We start from the raw sequence: 20,065 nt of genomic DNA on the forward strand, positions 1-20,065 counted from the left end.
CCACCACAAAGAACAGGAACTTTGGATTAAATGAGATGTACACGGATTGGAGGAGATGACTGTTGTCTGTGTGACTATTGGACAAAAGAGCTGTCAATCATCCAATAGCAAAACCCCTCTGGTCAATTCCACTGCCCGAACACAGAACAGAAGGGAGAAAGAAAGGGACAGCAAAAGAGAAGAGAGAAACCCAAAGTGAATGAAATAAGAAACTAAAAACACACCTGAGCTTGGAGTTGCATAAATGAATCAACAATATCAGGATGATCCCTGGGCCCTAAAATATAATAAAGATGAAACTTAAGAAATAATAATAATAATAATAATAATATTATATACAAACAGCAAAAAAACAGATCGAACAGTCATGTGGAAAGGAAAAGTCAACTGGACGGAAATAATTGCACGCGTGAGAGAAGTAGGGCAGAGAAAGAGGAGGGAACATGAACGACTTGAAAAACAAAATAAGACAGATCAATGAGTCCGTTCTGAAGGAGAGAAACAAAGAAGGAAAAGAAATAGAAGTAACGAGAGAAAGAAAAGAAACCTAAAAAACAAAAGAAACAGTGGGTTTGGAGTGGGAACCCAGGAGGCACCTGTTACTGTGATGACACTTGTGTTGCTTGCATGGTAGCAATCAGTCCCAAACTTCCCTCCCTTAGCTGTTCCCACACTCCAAACAAGACCCGCCCCCTCAAACCCAGACAGGCCCCGCCCACCCATCAATCCCCGCCCCTTCACAGAAAACAAATGACAAACAAACACACAGGCCACGGCAGGTCCTCTCGGCCATGTCACCAGATCGGGACAAGAGTGTTATCGCTCACATTTCTGCTGATTTGGAAATGACGAGGTTAAAACAGAACGTGAAGAATGACAAACAGGAAGTGAGGGATGCAAGCGCACTAGAGGACACATGCTAAGAACAACTATTTGAGTGAGTGAGTGAGTGTGTGTGTGGTAGGGAGTCATGCTGGACAATTTTAGGCTGTTTTCACACTTGTTGTCACTGGTTGGTCAAAACCAGAAAATCGGTCCTGCCAAAAATGAATTTTTTTTTTTTTGTCAAACAAGCTTTTTTTTATTTATTTATTTTTTTTTAAGTCTGAACAAGACAAGATGAAGGAACACACTAAATGAATACAATTTAAAAAAAATAAAATATATTTTGTCCATAAAAAAATATTGCATATGTTTTAAAGTAAAATACTACTCAGGTATTTCTATTTCATGTTTAATTCAATGTGTTCTCCCTTCACTTCTCACTTTGTTATTATTTGTTGAATTTACTAACAATTTCTGAGTGGAAACTGTATCAATGTACAGACTCCTCCTACATCACATTTTTGTATTGAGCAGAAGTCCTTTCATTACATTTACATCAGTAATTGCATTACATTTCATTCCTTTGTGTGTCTCTACATATAGCAGAATGGCAATAAAGCTCACTTGACTCGAAGAATCTGCAAGCTGACAGTAATCAAGCAAATGAAGGCATGTTTTTCATTTAGGTCAACAAGAAAAGTGTCTGGAAGCGGTGGGATGAAAAGAGTGATGACCTAAGACGAGTTTAACAGGTGCATTAAATAGGGCAGCATTAATATAATCATATTAATAAAAGCAGACCTTCTCAGTGACAAACTGTAATAAATCCAACCAAGAATCTCCACTATATTGTTTGCGATTACGAATCTGTTGTTGTTTTAATTCGGCATTAGTGTACGTAATATTTAGAATGTCAAGTTTAACCAGTTTTCTTAATGTAAAAAGTGTTTAATTGTATGCCAAATATAATAAATCAAGAAACCAGATGAGATATAATAAACCCTGCCTATGATTTTATGTTATCTTGATTGATAATAGTTATTATAATTTTTTGAGCTAAATAATTGTGATTATGAGTTTAATCTTTATTGTGTCACCCTAATGGTGAGTAGCCTATTGGAAAAGCATAATCTGGGTGCTGTTTAAAGCAATTATTGAAAATCAACAGGATATTAATTTAAAGAATGGTCACAATTACCATTGGTCAGCTAAATCAATTGAAATCCAGTCATTTCAATGGGAATTGGTGCGATGGACTGCGGTGCCAAAGAAATTTTGCATCAGAGACAAATTTTGTGAACTTTCACACCTGCATTTGCACCTATCAACATCAGTTGACAAAATGGACCAAAACATGTAAATTAATCTGTTTTGTTTTTTAATTTGAAGAGAAAAAAACTTTGTGTAGCTCTCAAAACCAGACCGTTTCGAACCCTGAGTGATCGATGCCACTTTGATTGTAGGACAAAGGCAGATTTTAAAATGGTCTTGAAAATGGCATCACAAAATATGACTTCAAAAACCCCATTTACAACTGGTATTAAGATCCATCTCAGGTGGTCCGTTCACCTATGGTGAGTGCTAAATTCAGACGTAAACACTGCCTGAACTGTGTTATGGTCAACTAATTGAATTCACATGTGCTCCAGAAAACAGTGAAGCACCGCCTCCTCACCTGTCAATCAATCAGATCACCTGAAATGAATGTTAATACCAGGTGTAAACAGGACCAAAGTTATTCGTATCCAGATGAGAAACTCCAATGTGAAAACGCCCTTGGATCCAAGCATGTGTGAAACTCATAAAGTGAAAATTTCAAGCAGACAATCAGAATCAAGTGTCACCAAATAATTTCAGGAAAACAACAACAACAGTTTAATAAGAACATGCCCATTTCTGAACTCTATTTGTGTGTGTGCGGGTTACAGACACATGCAAACAACTGGAAACAGTGAGAGTAAAAACATCCAAACCACATGATTTCCTTCACCCTCTGCAGCTGGATGTTCCCAGCATGCCTACCTTGCTGGAAGATGGTCAGAGTAACAGAAGTGACCAATTCAAACAGCGCTTTGATTGGGGGGAAATCATTCGTTTGACTGGCAAATATGTGGACCATCTGCAAGAGAACAAAAATCAATCAAACAAATCTCAAAGAAAGCAGCACAACACATTCAAACTTTCTTATTTGAGAATTTGAGAATTTTAAGGCTTGCACAAATGAAATTAATACCATATGTTCATACAGGACAACCCAATACAATCTCACAATAAATCTTGTCATTCAGATTATTAATTAAACAGGCATACATTCGACTATAAAACAAGTTTCAAATGCTCAAGAAATCGTTTATTAAACATTTGCATATGTAATGAAGTTTATTTACAAACGTATATATCCATGCATACGAGTTTGAGGTTACTGAAATGATAATAATGTGTTTAGAAAAGGGCAATAAAAAGATTACTGCACAGGTACTAGTAAAATCTCTATACAGAACATGTTAAATAATGTTTAGTCTTAGAACTGGATGTATAAATATTTGAATATGGAATACACCCCAAAAACTATAACAACCTCTACTTTTATGCAGTTTTCATTTATATGCCGCCTACTGCTGATGATCACATTATTTATCATATACATCTGTTTACATAAAAGATTGCTAGTTTTTCCATCCTGTTCATATGTGTTTTTGTTCGGGAGGTTTTGTGCTCGTTCAGAAGATGTGTAATAGCGCCCCCGAGTGTATAACAGTTAAAACACGAAAAGCCGTAAAATCTCGTCAGTGGCGGGGAAGGTTTATCTTCTAAGTGACAAGATAACTCAATGGCGGGGAAAGAGTTAAGTGCCAGATACAGTTCATTGTGTAACCAAAATACCAATATTATCCAGAAAAAAACTATTTTATGTATTATGTAAGTAAATTAGGCTGTATCCCAATCCTGTTTTTCTGTCCCAAATTATAAGATCTCCTAAAACGATAATTTAAACCTTAAATTTAAACTCTTATTTTGAAATGTATATTATTTACCACTACATCTGCTCTTAAAAAAGATCAATAACTACAATAAAGTAAACACTGTCATATTTCATCAACAGCTGTTCATAAGCATACGTTTATCATAAGTTTAATAATCACATTAGGCTATTTCATGATTCCTGTTCTTCCGTCCCGAAACTGACTGAATGAACAATCGGTGTTGCATAAATAAATGTGATGATGACTTGACTCGAAATGATAATTAAGACTTTTGTTATTAAGGCTGTTTATTTAGGACCCACAGGACATTACTGTCTGTATGCAGATTCTTCTGTTCTGTGTGTCGTGTACCTGGCGTGTTAAATCCAGTGCAGATGCCTGCGGTATAGTACTGTACATCTGCCCCAGCATCTCACTCAGCTGAGACACCATGGGGGCAAAATCATGCAGGAGTGTTTTCACAGACTTCTCAAAGATGGCACACACCGCCTAAGAGAGAGCAGAATTAAATCTGTCCTGCATCCGTATGGAAATGATACATCGGAAACTGAACAAATGACTATGGGACAATCTGGAGATTATACAGGATAAGGAGTTCGTGATGAATCTCACCTCCACAACCTGCGAGTCATTCAGCCATTTACTGAGGACCGTCTGTATCAGTGCAAAGACCTGCTGGAGCACCACCACTACCTAAAACACACAAACACACTCGAGTCCACCTCTGACACATGCAAACATCTGCTTCGGTGACTGCTGAGAGCTGGAAGGTGCTTACAGGGTTGGGGCCTGTCTGGGGCGGGGCTGATTTGATGGGCGGGGCTTTCTCTCCTGACTCCTCCTCCTGTTTGGTGATGTCAAGCGTGGTGAAGAGATTGGACAGCAGACCGAGGATGTGAATAATGGCCAGTTTATTCGAAGGGTTTGGCTGAAGAGAGAAATATATTTATAATAATTATGTATTTATTCATATCAATTACTAATACTTAATATATAATTATTTAAATCCATAAATCACAACATTTTTGGCCAAACTGCGCAGCCCTAAAAAACAAACAAACTTGGGGTCTTAAAGACAAAAAACTTATTTCTACCTATTTTTTCAGATTAGTTCAAATCAATTGTCTTGGTGCACAGTGTCCAGTAGAGAGAGCTTTGAGCATCTACACAGAAGTGTTATTATAGTTAACTAAAACTAACTAAAACTAACAAACATTAACTGAAATAAAATACAATTTGTTTTAAGAAAAAGTTAGTTGTTAATTTCTAGCTAGTTGTCAAATAAACATTACTCATTATCAAACTGATAAACTACAATAACAAACTAAATCTTAAAATTAATGAAAACTATACAGACATATAAAAAAGAAAAAATATGAATGCAACAAAATTCCCAGATCTTTAACTAAATTTAAAACCAAAACAGAAAATAATAAAAACTAATTCAAACTATTAATAAAAATAACAATAGTATCTTAACTAAACAGAACATCAAACATTTCAAATGAGCAAGACAAATCCCACAATATGAGCTTTAATTATGTAATAAAATAATCAATTTCATCATCAGTAACGGTGCAGGGTCAGGACGGGTGGGTGTACGCTCTGTGCCAGTGCGTCTGGGAACATCAGCGCTAATTAAAAAGTCGTTAAACAACCATTAGGCCAGCAGTTTAATTACCGCTGTTAGCTCCATGACAACAGTTCAATGATTGGTGGAGAGGCAGAATGAGTCGCTACACTGTCCTTCTTCCTGTGTGACATCACACACAAGCACAAAAGGAAAGAGATGCTCAATTAAACCTTTAACAAAGGCACCAGCCTTATTTACAAAGGTTAAACTCGAATAAGATTATACTACATGCCTACTTAAAAAATAATTAAATAATTCATGAATGAACTGATATGATGTCAGAGATGCATGCATGTGTGGTCTATTAAAACAACTCATCCAACCGAGCCAGAACCATTTTTGTTTAATAAAGAATATGTAAAGAACTGTACACGAAGGTCCTGTTTACTTCATGTATTTTTAGGAATTTTACTGACAGTGCCTTCTGGAAATAGCATCAGAGGCAATGCATGAGATCTGAGTGTTCAGACACATCTTCATAGTGTCTGTGACCAGCAGGGGTCACTGTGTGAGCAGCCCATCACAGCCTGTTTACTGAGGCTGATGTCATTTCTTTCTGGCAAGGACTAGATGGTGAGGAAAGGTATAAGAAAACAAAAGTCAAAAATAGCATCTAGAAAGAGACCAGATGTGAGGCCAAACTGGAAATAAGAGTGAAATCAGTTTAGATTTTACATGCATTTCGATAAGATGAAAAATTAATGTACTGCAGTAGTATTTAGTAGCTAGATTTTAATGTTTGCGAGTGACATTTGGAGGTGCAGACATTTGAAGGTGGTTGCCCAGTTTTAGTTGCTCACTAAAGTGAAGAGTCTGTGACATTCTGATATAATCTTAACCAGATGAAAATTGTGGTTGTAAATGTGTAGAAAAGGTAAAGGCACACATCTTGAGCCTTATATATGAAGTGCATATGAGTGCAATACTAATGAAATCATTTTATTTCTCTTATTATATCTTAAGATGTATGAACAAACACTAAAAGCTAATTTTAAGTTTTCAAATTATAACTGGAATTGGAGTTGTATATAAATCGCAAATGTTAAATGTTTAAATTGCACATAAAGCAGTTGTTATACCAACATTAAAAAAATTTATTAAATCAGAAAGCGCGTTATTGCCGGGTATGCTTGCACATCCAAGGAATTTATTTTAGTGTAATAAGCTTCCAGTACACAGAGACAACAATAAATAAATACAATAATAATAAAAATACAAATTTGTAAATAAAAATAGACAAATATTGCTAAATAAAATGTATGAAAAGTTGTGCTATAGACGATAATGGAATAGAATAGAGTGAGATGCGGGGATGTATTAGGTATTAGATGTATTGGATGTATTAGGTATTGAATATTAGATTTGTTCAAAGATACATTAGTTAATGAAGACAACTGGTTAAGTTTAAATCTAAAATCTAATATACTGCATATATTAATCAAAACACTTCTCTCTAGAGTCATTTTTTCTGGTTTTCCTGATGTAAATGATAAATTATGTGACAATGTTTACAAACTGTTTTACTGATGTCATTCCGGGGATGAAAGGATTACAGAGATTTCAGTAAGTTGTACTGTTTCTTTCAACTTCTGATGTTCACTCATGTTTATTTTGTGCTATAACTAGAAGTCAACAGAAAGACATGATCGGTTCACATGCCGCTTGATCTGAGACAGATACAGTGATCCGTCACAAAACATTTAAGGAAGTCCAAATTCGTAGTCAAATGGAGAGAATTTGAATTTGCTTCATATCAGAAGTAACAAAGCTTATTGCGATTACACAACATGGGGAATTTTTAGCATGCATGAACTTCAGAATAAATAAAATCAGCGCTTATTAAAGGATGCTTTGGCAGTAAATTAGTGCCAGTTCAATGATCTGCTGATTCATTTGTTTTTACATTGATCCTGCTTCAGTTTTTTTTTGGCTCAACTTCTATTTGAGCAACAAAAATAAATCAGATACCTGGCCATACTGTGTTTGAAATGTCAGTTACTTCATATGAATCCATGCAGGGCTCAGTAACATTAAGTTGATTTCTCCAGCGCTTTTCTTTTCCAGCGCCCAGAGTAATGCCAATCTGTTCCTGCTGAGAAATGTTCCATCCATCCCATGACACGCTCACGCAGATGCAGGGTCTGCTCACACACAACCGGGCCAAACCAACACACAGAACCCAGACAACACACAAACCCAGACGCCTGAAAGGACATCGATCGAGGGGTTTCATGTCTCACCGTCTCCCCTGCTAGTTTCTCCAGTTGTTGGATGTATGGGGTGATCAGAGAGTGAAGGTTCCTCAAGATCTCCTCCACCGGCAGCGCAGACAACACAAAGCCCAGAGCCTGCATCAACCACATACACTGACTCGTCTAGAGAGAAAAAAAGAGAAAGAGACTGAAAAGAGGAACAGGTCTAACAGAATCCAATGCATAATCCAAAGATAATGTGTTTATATAAAAAGCAATAAAACATTGTGCCGACAACCTTTAAGATCTCTATATTCAATGGGCTAAATAATGTTCTTAGTCTTTCCTTCTTGTGAAAAGGACACATTTTATTATTGACTACCAATATCCAGAGAAAATACTGCATGCATGATGTGGGACTTTTCATTACAAGCTAATAATAATCACTATTCTGTATTGCGATCCAGTTTTTCATCCCCAAATTTGAGACCTTTTAAAATGATAATTCTGACTTTTCATATGATTTCATTTATTTAATACTTATTATTAAATAATTACCTTAATTACCTTGTTATTACCTTAAATTTGAGTCTAAAATGCACTTGATTTCAGACCAATGAGATCTGAGTGCACAAGTTAGGGTTATATTTATATCACAAAGATGCAGGGGCAGTTGAAACTAAAAAGACATTTTATTTTTTTGAGTTTTGCAAAATAAGACCTTAAACATGTATTACGAGAGTAAATATGGCTGCCTTTTTGTTTCATTCAGATTTTAACAAAACTGACAGGACAAATAATTTGACTTTTTTACAACCTAACCAGGATACTATGCAAAGTGACTTTAAATAATTTTTTTTAAAAAATGAATACCATTTACATTTCTATAAAACTGCATTTGTCTGAGCAAAAACAAATTGGTTTATTCATAACACAAACTCACCTTGTGGATTTGTTTAATAAGCACTTCCTGGAAAAAAAGAGAAAAAGACAGACTTTCATAGGTGAAAACCAGTGTAAATTTGTCCCATAAGTCTCAGTATCATCATTAGAGTGTGAAATACCTGTGAAACGGCAACTATATTGGTGGCATATGGGGGCAGGTCATATTTGCACTCTCTGCAGATCTTCTTTAGTGTGGAGACGCTGGAAACAGACAGGTCTGGATTGCCCAATGCTTGCAAAACCAGCGGAAGAACGCTGCTCAGCATCACCGGATGATCCGCCAACCACTCTGCCAACGCTCCTACAGAGAGACGTAATGGGTAAATATCTGGCTGGAACACAAAGCTGGGTATCTGTGTGGGAAAGGAACTGTCCGGTCTGGAAATATGGAAACAGCCTAAATAGCTTAAGATGATAAATGACAATTTCCTAACACAGAGAAATGAGTGGTTTTAAGGATTCAGGAGCACCAATATGCGTGCACACACCGATTGTGAACATGACCGTGTCGGCCAGCTGGACGTTGTTTATGTTGATTCTTGGAATGAGGCCGATGAGCCCTGGGATGACGTCGGAGTAATTCACATCTATCGTTTCAGCGATGGACTGGAATCCATACAACAGTGCTTCTGTATGCTGAAAAAAAAAAAAACACAAAATCCTGTTATAGAGCGCCATGTAAGGCTGCATGATTTGGGTAAAAAAAAAAATCGAATTGCATTTTTTTCCAGTTGAAAATTGCAAATGCAACTTAAAATCTATATATTAATATTGTAATTATTTTTATTAAAATTAATATATCAATTTCAGATATATAAATATTTTAATGTATATAATTAGTATACAGAATTGTAATTTTTACTATTTGTTTTTAGGGCCACACAATTTGGAGATTATATGCAATTATATGATTAAATATCAATATAACGGTAAAATAATGTGTGTGTGTGTGTGTGTAATATTTCATAGTAAAATAAATCATGTATTTAAATACAATAATAAAATAAATATATTATTAATGAAAGCCTTTTAAATTTGATAACCGCACAAAGCCATTATTGTGATTCTGTTTTTTTTATTTGTGCAGTACTAGCATCAAAGGTTTGTCCTTTTGCTTCAAATGTTTAATGACACAGCAAAACCACTGAAAACTGAAGTCTACATCCATTGTTTTCTGACCTGCCATGTTGTTGTCTGCTCTGTGTTGGTGAGGAGTCGCCCCAGTTTGTCGTACAGGTTACTGAGTAATTCGGCTCCCAGCATCTCATAGACATACATTAGTGTGTCCGATATATCCACCCTAATAGAGTCAAACATTACAGAAATGCAATGCATTAGCAACCCTTGACACAAAGCACAAACCCTTTGGGATTTTATTAGTTGTATTTTCAAAGACAATTAATCGAAAAAGCCACACACTATTTATTAATTGTTATGTTACATTTGAATTATATTAATAATAACTTAATATTTAATATTGCACATTCCTACTGCTAACAGCTGTGCCAATTCAGCAAATCCAACACGAAACTGCTGAGTGTAGAAGAAAATGTTACAACAGGCCTATGAGAATATGAATCACACACACACACACACACACACTGACCTGTAGATCCTGAACTGCTCCTTCTCGTCTGATGACCAGGAAGCATACTCCTCGTCCGTAGGGAACTGCGCTTTGTGCAGCAGAACGTCTACGAGCTGGAAATACACGGGCCTGTAGACCTGCAGATAGACGGCCTGCTTCTCTGCCTCAAACGACATGATGTCATCCTGAAACACACGGGGGAACATCAACAAATACACACTACACTAATGCTGAAGTACGGGAGAACACAGTCACTGGGTCAAACCCTGTGTTAAGCAGCCTACTTAATAAATACTGATGCTAAATAAATGAAATACTGATTTGAGCTGAATTTATATTATCATGTGAGAAGAGTGTAGTCAAAGCAGTAACAACTGTACAATATATGAAAGTCAAGAACTGTAAGACACCAAATAAGTATGACATAGCTTATTGTTCAAGTATGTAAACACTGTACAAGTAAAGTTTATTGAAAGTGCAGAGAGGTTGGTTTGATAACATTATAATTATTAACATTTTATATGCAATTAAAATATATATTTTGCACATACATATATGAGCAATATCACACGTGTAGACAACGTGAGACATGAAAAATTACAAATTCATACATTTTTTTATAAAATAATATATTAATATAGAGTTGAATTCCCATTTACTTGTGTCTTCTATAAAAGCATAGAGTTTTGTATCTCAAACTCTCAGCTAATTGTAAGTTTGCACTAAATGTTATCACTAATATTCCATTTCTCTACGGAGAAAACAATAAAAATTTGAAAAATAAAATAATCCACTAGTTTCTCTCTAATGCAGACTGGAAACACACCTAGGGACACAAGCAAAAGGACATTCTCGAATATTCAAAACGTGACACTGCAGAAAACACACAGCACAGGTGTATATTCAGATAAAGCGAAGGATGATTCAATATCTTCATCAGATTTACACACAGATAAACCAAAAACCTCCTCACACAATACAAACCTTTCAGGCCTGTTTCTGAGATGCCTGCATTCAGTGTCCTGTGCATAGGACCACAGACTGTGCATGTTAAGATGTTTTTAGGATCTCAGCGGCGCTGCTCACCTGTAGTGTGTACCAGAAGGTGAGTGTGAGAGAGCTGGTGGTCTCGTTGACGGGGTAGTGACCAGGGATGCCCGTGCAGAACATGATCATATTCACAAGAGCCAGAAAACTCTGCCAGTGCTCCACCTGCTCCAACAGAGCTCTGATAGATAGAGAAGAGCAGAACAGACCTTCAGATGGATGGTAAACAGTCTCTGTGTCCGTCAGACTGGAGACATTTTTGAGGTAGGGGAACCAAAAATATTTAAGACCTACCGAATCTGAATTTAAGACCATTTAATACTTTTTAAGGACCCACAACCACCCTGAATATATTGGTGACATTTACATTTATGCATTTAGTAAATGCTTTTATCTAAAGTGACTTATATTATGAGGAACAAAAGAAATTTGTCAAGGAGCCAACAATATTCATACAATACAATGACAGGATTTATTTGGCAAATAAATATTCGGCAAACTAGAGAAGAGGAGAAATGCAGAGAAGAAAGTGATGAGCATAAGAGGTTTTTAAAAATCTATTTGGGGTCTATGAGGTTTTATTTTTTCCTAAAAAAAATGAATATTTTATTCAGCTATGATGCATTAAAATGGTCAAAAGAAGAAAGCAGGTATTTTAAACTTTAATTATATTTTAGAATATTACGGTTTTCACTGTTTTTGAGCAAAATATACTATAAAATCTTACCAATCCAACATTTGTAATGTGCATTGATATAAAAACATTTTAAAACATTTTGAAATGCAGTTGACTGTATAATTGTGCAGAGTCAAGATTGTAAATACAGAAGTTGATCAACAGGAGAAAACCCTTAAGTCTTTTGCCACTGACGTCAAATGTGTTGCATCCCTGCCAGCATCACAGGATGGGGAATCTGAGAGAACTAGGAGCCGTCATTTAGTCTGACACACGCTCCCATTCCTAGTTTGTGAGTGTGACAGAGTGCCAACAAATGGAGTGAGATTTCAGAAGAAACTGCCTGTAGGTGTAACATGCCTGACCAAAATCAAGTCTGAGTCAACTACTGGGACACTGCCTTAGTAATAACCCTGAGCTGAGTATCATCTGCTCACTCAGCAAGAGAACATCCACAGACACCAGAAGCTTTTAAAGTGAAGATCTCGCCATAATTATCCCTCCAGACACTCGAACATGAACACAGTCTCACACAGAGTCCACTGAAATCAGCGTTCAGAAAATAAAGAACAATTACAGATCTATATGTTTGTACCTTGAATGATTCTCTCCCAGAGAGACGGCAATTCGACAGATGCCATGTGACGTTTCCATGTCTCCATTTCTTATGGCATCTCGTAACTGTTCCTGTAGCTGTAACACATGCGGCACCAACTTCAGGAGAGTGTTCACGTACCTGAAACACACGGACACAATGTTCAGGACTCAACATGAAACAACATTAGCATTAGCAACACATTCAACTTTTGCAATGTGAAATAATATTCAGTTCTTCTAACTAGTTTTTATAAATCAAGATTGAAAGAAATGGTCAATTCAGGCACAACTTTTTCTTACAGATTTTAGCTTAAGATGTTAACATAGACTGGAGTACAGTGTATTACTTGTGGATTATTGTTATGTTTTTATCAGCTGTGTGGACTCTTATTCTGACGGCACCCATTCACTGCAGAGCATCCATTGGTGAAAAAGTGATGTAACGCTACATTTCACCAAATCTGATAAAGAAACAAACTCATCTACATTTGGTGGTCATTTCCTTTAATGCTAACTCTTGCCCACGATCACATCCATACACTAAACAAAAGGTTTATTAATGCAGTGATTCCATGTGACATCGCTTTGCTGCACATTCCTAACAACTTGCTTGACTAATTTACTTCTACACACACTCCCATAATGACAAAAAGAGAACAAACCACAATAACTGTAATGTGCACAATGTACATGCTCTCTTCTCTTTACATCATTACATTTTCCTTCATTTGTCTACAGCTCATTTCCACATAAACTTCTGTCATGTTCCTCACCCCTGCTGCCATCTCAGTGCTTCTGGAACAATCTGTCCTCAAACTCTTTCTCTCTCTCTGTTTGTGTTGTCTCATCCTTGTTTTGGTGTCAACAGCAGGAAGGACACACCAGTGAAATGTTAACGAGGCACAGACAAAGAAAAAGTATGAACGGCGGCTCATTACAGGCTCATCACAAGCTTGTCTGAGGCTCACTGCTCGACACACACATCAGAGATCACAGCTCTGTGGGATTAAATGGTGCTTCATTACAGCAAACGACACAGAGAAAAATCTACAGCATCACACACTTAAATACTCACCTATTAGGCTTTATTCAGATGGGTGGCAATAATGATTTTATTTGGGCACATCTGACTCAAATTGGCTTAATTTTAGTACCATTATATTGATAGTAGTCATACTTTGTTTTTTGCCATATAGTTTAAACACGTTTAAATGCTCATTCCCTTTCAGACAGTGCTAAATGAGATGAAATTGAAGAGATCATTGAGATGTAATATGATGATGAAACATTATAGAGAAATCTGTACAACGCTCCAGGGAGATGTTTCACAGTTCGTTGGGTCTCGTTTTCATCATGTTTTTGGAGTGCTGAAGGGAGAGAGATGCTACCAAGAGCACACTAAACCACACAGAAGAATCTCATGTTTTCTTAAAAGGGTCATATGATGGGAAATAAAAATTTTCTAGAATTTTTTTTTTTTATAAGATATTGATGTACTGTATGTAGACACAAGATATGTTTCAAAACCCAGTGAGTTGGCAGAATCTGAAAGCATTACAGACAAGCAATGTGAAGGCTGTTCCAAACAGCAGGCAGGAACCTTATATTGCCTTCAGAGATACTAGCTACTAGATTCTGTCCAAGTTTTAATGCAGCATCACATGCATCCTTCACAGGTGACGCAATCACAGGGTGAACTGTGATGAAAACATCATCTAAGCAGGACAATGCAACATTTACCGTGTAAACATACTAATTTTAAACTCTAAACCTGGCCTCCACAGTCACCGGACCTGAACCCAATCGAGATGGTTTAGGGGTGAGCTGGACCGCAGACAGAAGGCAAAAGGGCCAACAAGTGCTAAGCATCTCTCGGGGAACTCCTTCAAGTCTGTCGGGAGACCATTTCAGGTGACTACCTCTTGAAGCTCATCAAGAGAACGCCAAGAGTGTGCAAAGCAGTAATCAAAGCTAAAGGTGGCTACTTTGAAGAACCTACAATAAGACATATTTTCAGTTGTTTCACACTTTTTTGTTATGTATATAATTCCATATATAATACCACATGTGTTAATTCATAGTTTTGATGCTTTTAGTGTGAATCATAGTCATGAAAATAAAGAAAACTCTTTGAATGAGAGGGTGTGTCCAAACTTTTGGTCTGTACTGTATATATATATATATATTTTTTATATATATATATATACATTTTATAATATATATAAATTTTAAAAAATTATAAATGTTATATATATATATATATATATATATATATATATATATATATATATATATTAAAATTTCTAAACTAACAAATACAAAAGTAGTAATGACCCATCCCTACACGTATGTGATGGCCCTTATAAATCACTGCATTTGTTCTCAGTGTAACCTTGTCTTTCCTGGGTTCATTGATCTAATGGCCAGTGAGGCTGCGGCTCTGCCATCGAGTGCATTTATTTATGAGTTCAGGTTTTAAGAAGCTTTTAGCTTCTAGAATAGGCCCTAAATAAATAAATAATCACATCAATGACACTGCACTCAAGGTCAAGGAGGACGTTCAGAAACACCATCAGAAAGATTAATGCAGCATGTCCCTGCGCACCTGTTGGATGGTGAACGTTGGGCTGATCACTGAACAGTCTCTAAATACATTAATAATCAAATAAGACATCACTACTGCTCTCATGCACACTTCAACATGATCTATGACACAACTTTCTGCGTATAACTTCACAATATATTTAAAATGCTAGTCAGTGTTAAAAATAACCTTGGATTACATCATACATCATAACTATAACATTTAAGCAGAGTTTCCCATCTCTGTGCCATCTTGTCTCTAAGACTGCCGAATACGAGTTTCAATTCATAAGAGCGCAGATTTATTCTCTGAAACCGCAAGCGCTCTCATGTGAATCCTCGTTTCTCACTGTGTTTCTACAGACACAGACGTTTTTTCTCCCTCTCTGTGTAATTACCCTCAAACACCAGGAGACAGATGAAATTAGTTGCCTAGCAACAGGATGCATTTGGTCCAATGGCATCGTCCTGAGAGGCTTGATTTTAATGTGTTTAAATAGTAAGAGGAGAGGATGAGGTGATGGAGGCAGGATAGCGAGAGAGGACAAGGCACGGGCATGATAAAGGTGAAATGAATATGGAAAAGAATCACTGATATGACTTTGTGACACACTGGCTGAACTGAATTCAAAGCACCTCATGCTGAGATTTAGGGGGTTTGAGAGCGAACAACAGACTTCACGTTCAGCCGCAGGTCACAAAATGACAGCGCAAAGAGGAAAAACTTGCATGCTAGCTGTCCATGCATTTACTCATCAAATCTACTGTCTGTCAACAACAGAGGTGTCAAACACACGTCCCGAGGGCTGAATGTGCCCCATGGAGGAGTCTGATCTGGGAAAAAACTGCTTTAAAAACAACAAAATTACATGCGATTATTATATTGTAAAACCTGATCTAAGTGAGATAACTGAATGAAGGATTAATTAAATGATACATATATAACACTAATTAATTATTCAACACTGTCAGCGTTTGACTGAGGAGGAATTAATTCCGTTTAATTATGTCTTTAATTAAAAGGAGCTGAAGAATTTATTAATTTAACTCGTTTAATGTTCGGATTCAGGTGGCTTATTATAGCTATAACGTTATTCAGCCAAGTGCAGCTAGCATTACTTTTTCTCTTCAACAGTGAATAAAAATAAAATAAAATTGAATTAAATTTCACATGCTCTTCTGTGTTTGTTTTCATGCAGCAACAAAGTTACTGTGGACTTCATGACCTCCAGAAAACAAAATATAGATCAACTCACTAAATTGATCAATCAATCAATCGATATTAATAACAGATGAGTTTGAAACCCCCAGGGTCTGAAACAGTGATTTATCTATCTATCTATCTATCTATCTATCTATCTATCTATCTATTCATTCATTTATTTTTTGTAAGCCGAAAACCTAGTATTTAAAAAGTATTTACTTGAGATTTTAAATGAATATTTTAATATTTTAACAACACATCATGGTTCTCTGATGTTGGTTTATGATCGCATCATTCAGGTCAACAAATATTTATTTTATGTATTTAAAAATTTTACAATTTAATTCATTAATATCTTTTCCTCAATACACAAACCGTAGTTTGGTGAACAATTCAAGCAAGTAAAAATGATGATCAATTAGCCACTTTGAGAGCTTTCAGCTATTTTAATTCATTTTTAATATAACTAAATCATTAAGTAAGGTATACTTACTATAGTAAGCAAGTAGGTATACTATACCATAACTGCCACCCAGCAATTTCCATTGCCCATTAAAAATGTATATATTTCTGTGGACCATGACTCAACACATCCAAAGTAAAAATTGTTTCTAATCAGATATTCTGCAATAACCTCTCATGAAAAATCTAAGTCTCCCTCTAAAGGTCACCCATCCCGATCAGCTCCCTCATGCACTACTAAGTGAATTCAGCCATAACCTTGTGTCAGATACCTGTAGGAACTACTGAGCTACAGCATTAGACTGTGGACAACTGTATGTCTTCATCAGGGCAGAAACACTTTAACCTCACATCACCCGCTGTCCACAGTCGAGGATGCGTTCACCTCTAAAGGCTGGTCCTCAGCATCCGCTGGCTCTGGCGTTCTCGGGGGGGGGGGGGGGGGGCGTTCAACCAGAGCGTAAGACATCGCTCCCTTGCTCGGTCTCCATGGAAACGCAAGCAATCCTGGAAATAACCCTGCTGCCGCTGCCCCTCCCTCCTCTGATGTGACTGCGTTACAATATGCCTTTGTTTCTATCTCTCTCTCTCTCTCTCTCTCTCTCTCTCTCTCTATCAGTCACCTGTGTTTGTTCTCTGTCAGACCATTTCTCTCTCTTTCCAACACGTCGTTCAGATTTCGGCATTCAATGGTTTAAATTTTGGTTTAATGGTTTAAATAAGAATTGCATAATGCACCTTCTATTGTTCTAGCAGATGCATTGAAGTTTATACTGTATATGGCTCTGCACCCATTTACCTAAATGTATTACTTCAGACTCATGTGCCCTCTAGAAGCTTGTGTTCTGCAAGTGAACGTCACTTGATTGTGCCATCCCAAAGAAGCACAAAGTCTCTTTTACGGACTTTTAAATTAAATGTTCCCTCCTGGTGGAATGAGCAGCTGAGTCCTTAGCCATCTTCAAGAATCGGCTTAAAACACATCTCTTCCATCTTTATTTGACCCTCTAACTTTAACACTCACTATTCTAATTCTATTCTTTAAAAAATCTACCTACCTTTCTAATCTTTTTGTTTTGCACAAAAAATCAAACCATGTCAATCTTATTTAAAAAAAAAAAAATATATAAAAATAACGTTTTTGCATTAATATAATTAGAATTGGGGGAATGTCCAGGCCATTTACTTAGACACTGTGAGATTTCAGCCATATTAAGAAAATAATGTAAAATACAGTTTCTAGGCCAGTGGAAATTATTTATGGCAGGTACATTTTCTAAATCCACTTGCCATTGCTAAATATTTGAAACATTAAATGTTTAACCTCAACTGGTTTTGTATATTTTCATTGCTTTTCTGCCCCATTGCATGAGTACTGCAGGGCTAAATGCTGACCTCTGTGAGTCGGGCTGTGAGATGGTGTTGACGATGGCCTCCACAGCCGTATCGAACAGCTCCGGATCCGACAGAGCCGTGAAACTTGCCTCGACCAAACCCTCGCTCTCGTTCAGAGGAACGTCCAGCAGAACCCAGCTCGACAGACACTTGAGCACACGGGCCTTCACCAGCGGCGGAGAGTCCGGCTGCCGTAACAGCTGCTGTAGGAGTGGGTAAACACCTGTCCACTCGCGGCCCAGAGCGCCCCGCACCTGTCCCTTACGGTACTGCGGCAGCCGGCTGGTCTGGAACTCCTCCGGGAGAACCGTGAGGAGCTCCAACAGAGCCAAACATCGCGCGCGTCCATCCACCTCGCCTCCGTCCTCCTGAAACATGTGCACCATCTCTGACACGGCCCCCGGCCACGCCTCGGGCATCATGTTGAGGGCGAGGGACGCCAGCGCCACACACAGGCGGGTCAAGACGATCTTAGAGCCGGAGGCGAAGCGAGCAATCTGAGAAAACAGCTGTGTTTTGAGCGTACTGTACTGCTCGGTTGGGATGTCGCTCCAGTAGCGGGAAATCTTGGTGTGAAGGGCGCTGGCGCCGAAGTATTGGATCTCTGGAACCTGTGGAGATAAAGGAAGAGATGCAGGTCTTCGATTGTGTTTCTCTTTAATAGATTCCTTGGAGAAGAAATCAGAAGAGACGTACATAGTGCAAAAAGCCTTCTTGCATCATTAGTCAGCACAGAGTTTGTGTTCAGTGCATCACAACTAGGGCTGGGTGATATGGACAAAATTAATATCACAATATTTTTTCCATATCACACGATATCAATATTTAGCACAATATTCATTTACCATTAATGGGGGAGGAAATTAACGTAAACACACTTGATTTAGTATTTGATGGGCTCAAATGAAGTGACTCTCAGAGCAGCTCTGGAGATATATTGAGATGGCAGATAATGAAAACACTGCGAGCATCACATGTGTTTGATTTTGAGACCATACTCTGCCATTTATTCACACAGAGAGATGCAGACATATTAGTGACCTGCACTGACTGGCTGTTGCAATGTTTATTTCTGCTGCTGTGTGATCGGCTGTTTGATTAATCCATATTGAGTAAAAAAGCCTGAAGGTGTAGCTCAGTTGATGCAACGAACACAGCTGCAATGCAACAGCCATCAACATCTGATATGTATACACAAACCAAAAGTCATTATGAAGAGGCATTCCCAACTCATTTAACTTAAGGACAGGACAAGCACAGCTATACAAGCGGGGGGATGAGAACAGGATGTTCTTACCTTCTCTGGTCTCAGTAAAACCCAACAGAACTGCCAGGCCTGAGGAGACACTTGAGCCTGCATCAGCCATTTCTGAGCCAGATTCTTATTCTCAATGTTGGGATCATAATAGAGCTGATGCAGGGCCTGAAAGAGAGAGACACACACGCACACAGAGAGAGAGAGAGAGAGAGAGAGAGAGAGACAGTTTTAGACAGAGATACATTGCACTCTGGCCATTATGGAGCACATGGACACAAACTAATAATGCTTTATTAACCCCAGGGTTCCTGTGTGGCAGTTTAGCAGACATGCTACATATATGAAAGCACATGCTTTTAAAGTGATGCTCTGGGTCTTAAAACTACTGATGCATGAAACTCATGCCATCATTTACGCAGGTGAAGCATTTAATACGGTGATAAATAACACGGCTAATAACGATAACGCTGAAAACAAGGAAACCTTGACACACCATTTTCAGGACTTTCTGAGTAATAGTAAGTGTAAAATAACAGCATATATTTGAAATATAAATCTTTTGTAACATTCACTTTTGTCACTTTTGTTCAATGCAATGCATCCTTGCGGAGTAAAAGTATTAATTCCTTACAAATAAACAAATCATGCATACTGTCATCAGCCGAAAGCATCTATA

The 20,065-nt window shown here is 37.4% G+C and overlaps 1 protein-coding gene across 2 annotated transcripts in view; it reads right to left on the reverse strand.

The window, feature by feature from the left end:
• Positions 1 to 20,065, reverse strand: part of LOC127938594 (importin-13) — a 34,714-nt gene that overhangs the window by 9,183 nt on the left and 5,466 nt on the right. The window contains exons 2-16 of one of the 2 annotated variants that reach the window (XM_052535307.1): positions 19,429 to 19,554; positions 18,132 to 18,742; positions 12,486 to 12,626; positions 11,254 to 11,395; positions 10,186 to 10,352; positions 9,759 to 9,879; positions 9,068 to 9,215; positions 8,699 to 8,880; positions 8,578 to 8,604; positions 7,683 to 7,817; positions 4,588 to 4,737; positions 4,422 to 4,502; positions 4,161 to 4,298; positions 2,848 to 2,944; positions 225 to 277 (exon numbers count right to left, since the gene is read on the reverse strand). In XM_052535307.1, the coding sequence (XP_052391267.1) occupies positions 225 to 277; positions 2,848 to 2,944; positions 4,161 to 4,298; positions 4,422 to 4,502; positions 4,588 to 4,737; positions 7,683 to 7,817; positions 8,578 to 8,604; positions 8,699 to 8,880; positions 9,068 to 9,215; positions 9,759 to 9,879; positions 10,186 to 10,352; positions 11,254 to 11,395; positions 12,486 to 12,626; positions 18,132 to 18,742; positions 19,429 to 19,554 (2,319 nt within the window). The remainder of the gene's footprint in view (positions 1 to 224; positions 278 to 2,847; positions 2,945 to 4,160; positions 4,299 to 4,421; positions 4,503 to 4,587; positions 4,738 to 7,682; positions 7,818 to 8,577; positions 8,605 to 8,698; positions 8,881 to 9,067; positions 9,216 to 9,758; positions 9,880 to 10,185; positions 10,353 to 11,253; positions 11,396 to 12,485; positions 12,627 to 18,131; positions 18,743 to 19,428; positions 19,555 to 20,065) is intronic. The other variant, XR_008148744.1, reaches the window with a different exon arrangement.

The sequence above is a fragment of the Carassius gibelio genome, chromosome A20, assembly GCF_023724105.1.
Source record: "Carassius gibelio isolate Cgi1373 ecotype wild population from Czech Republic chromosome A20, carGib1.2-hapl.c, whole genome shotgun sequence".
Taxonomy (NCBI): domain Eukaryota; kingdom Metazoa; phylum Chordata; class Actinopteri; order Cypriniformes; family Cyprinidae; genus Carassius; species Carassius gibelio.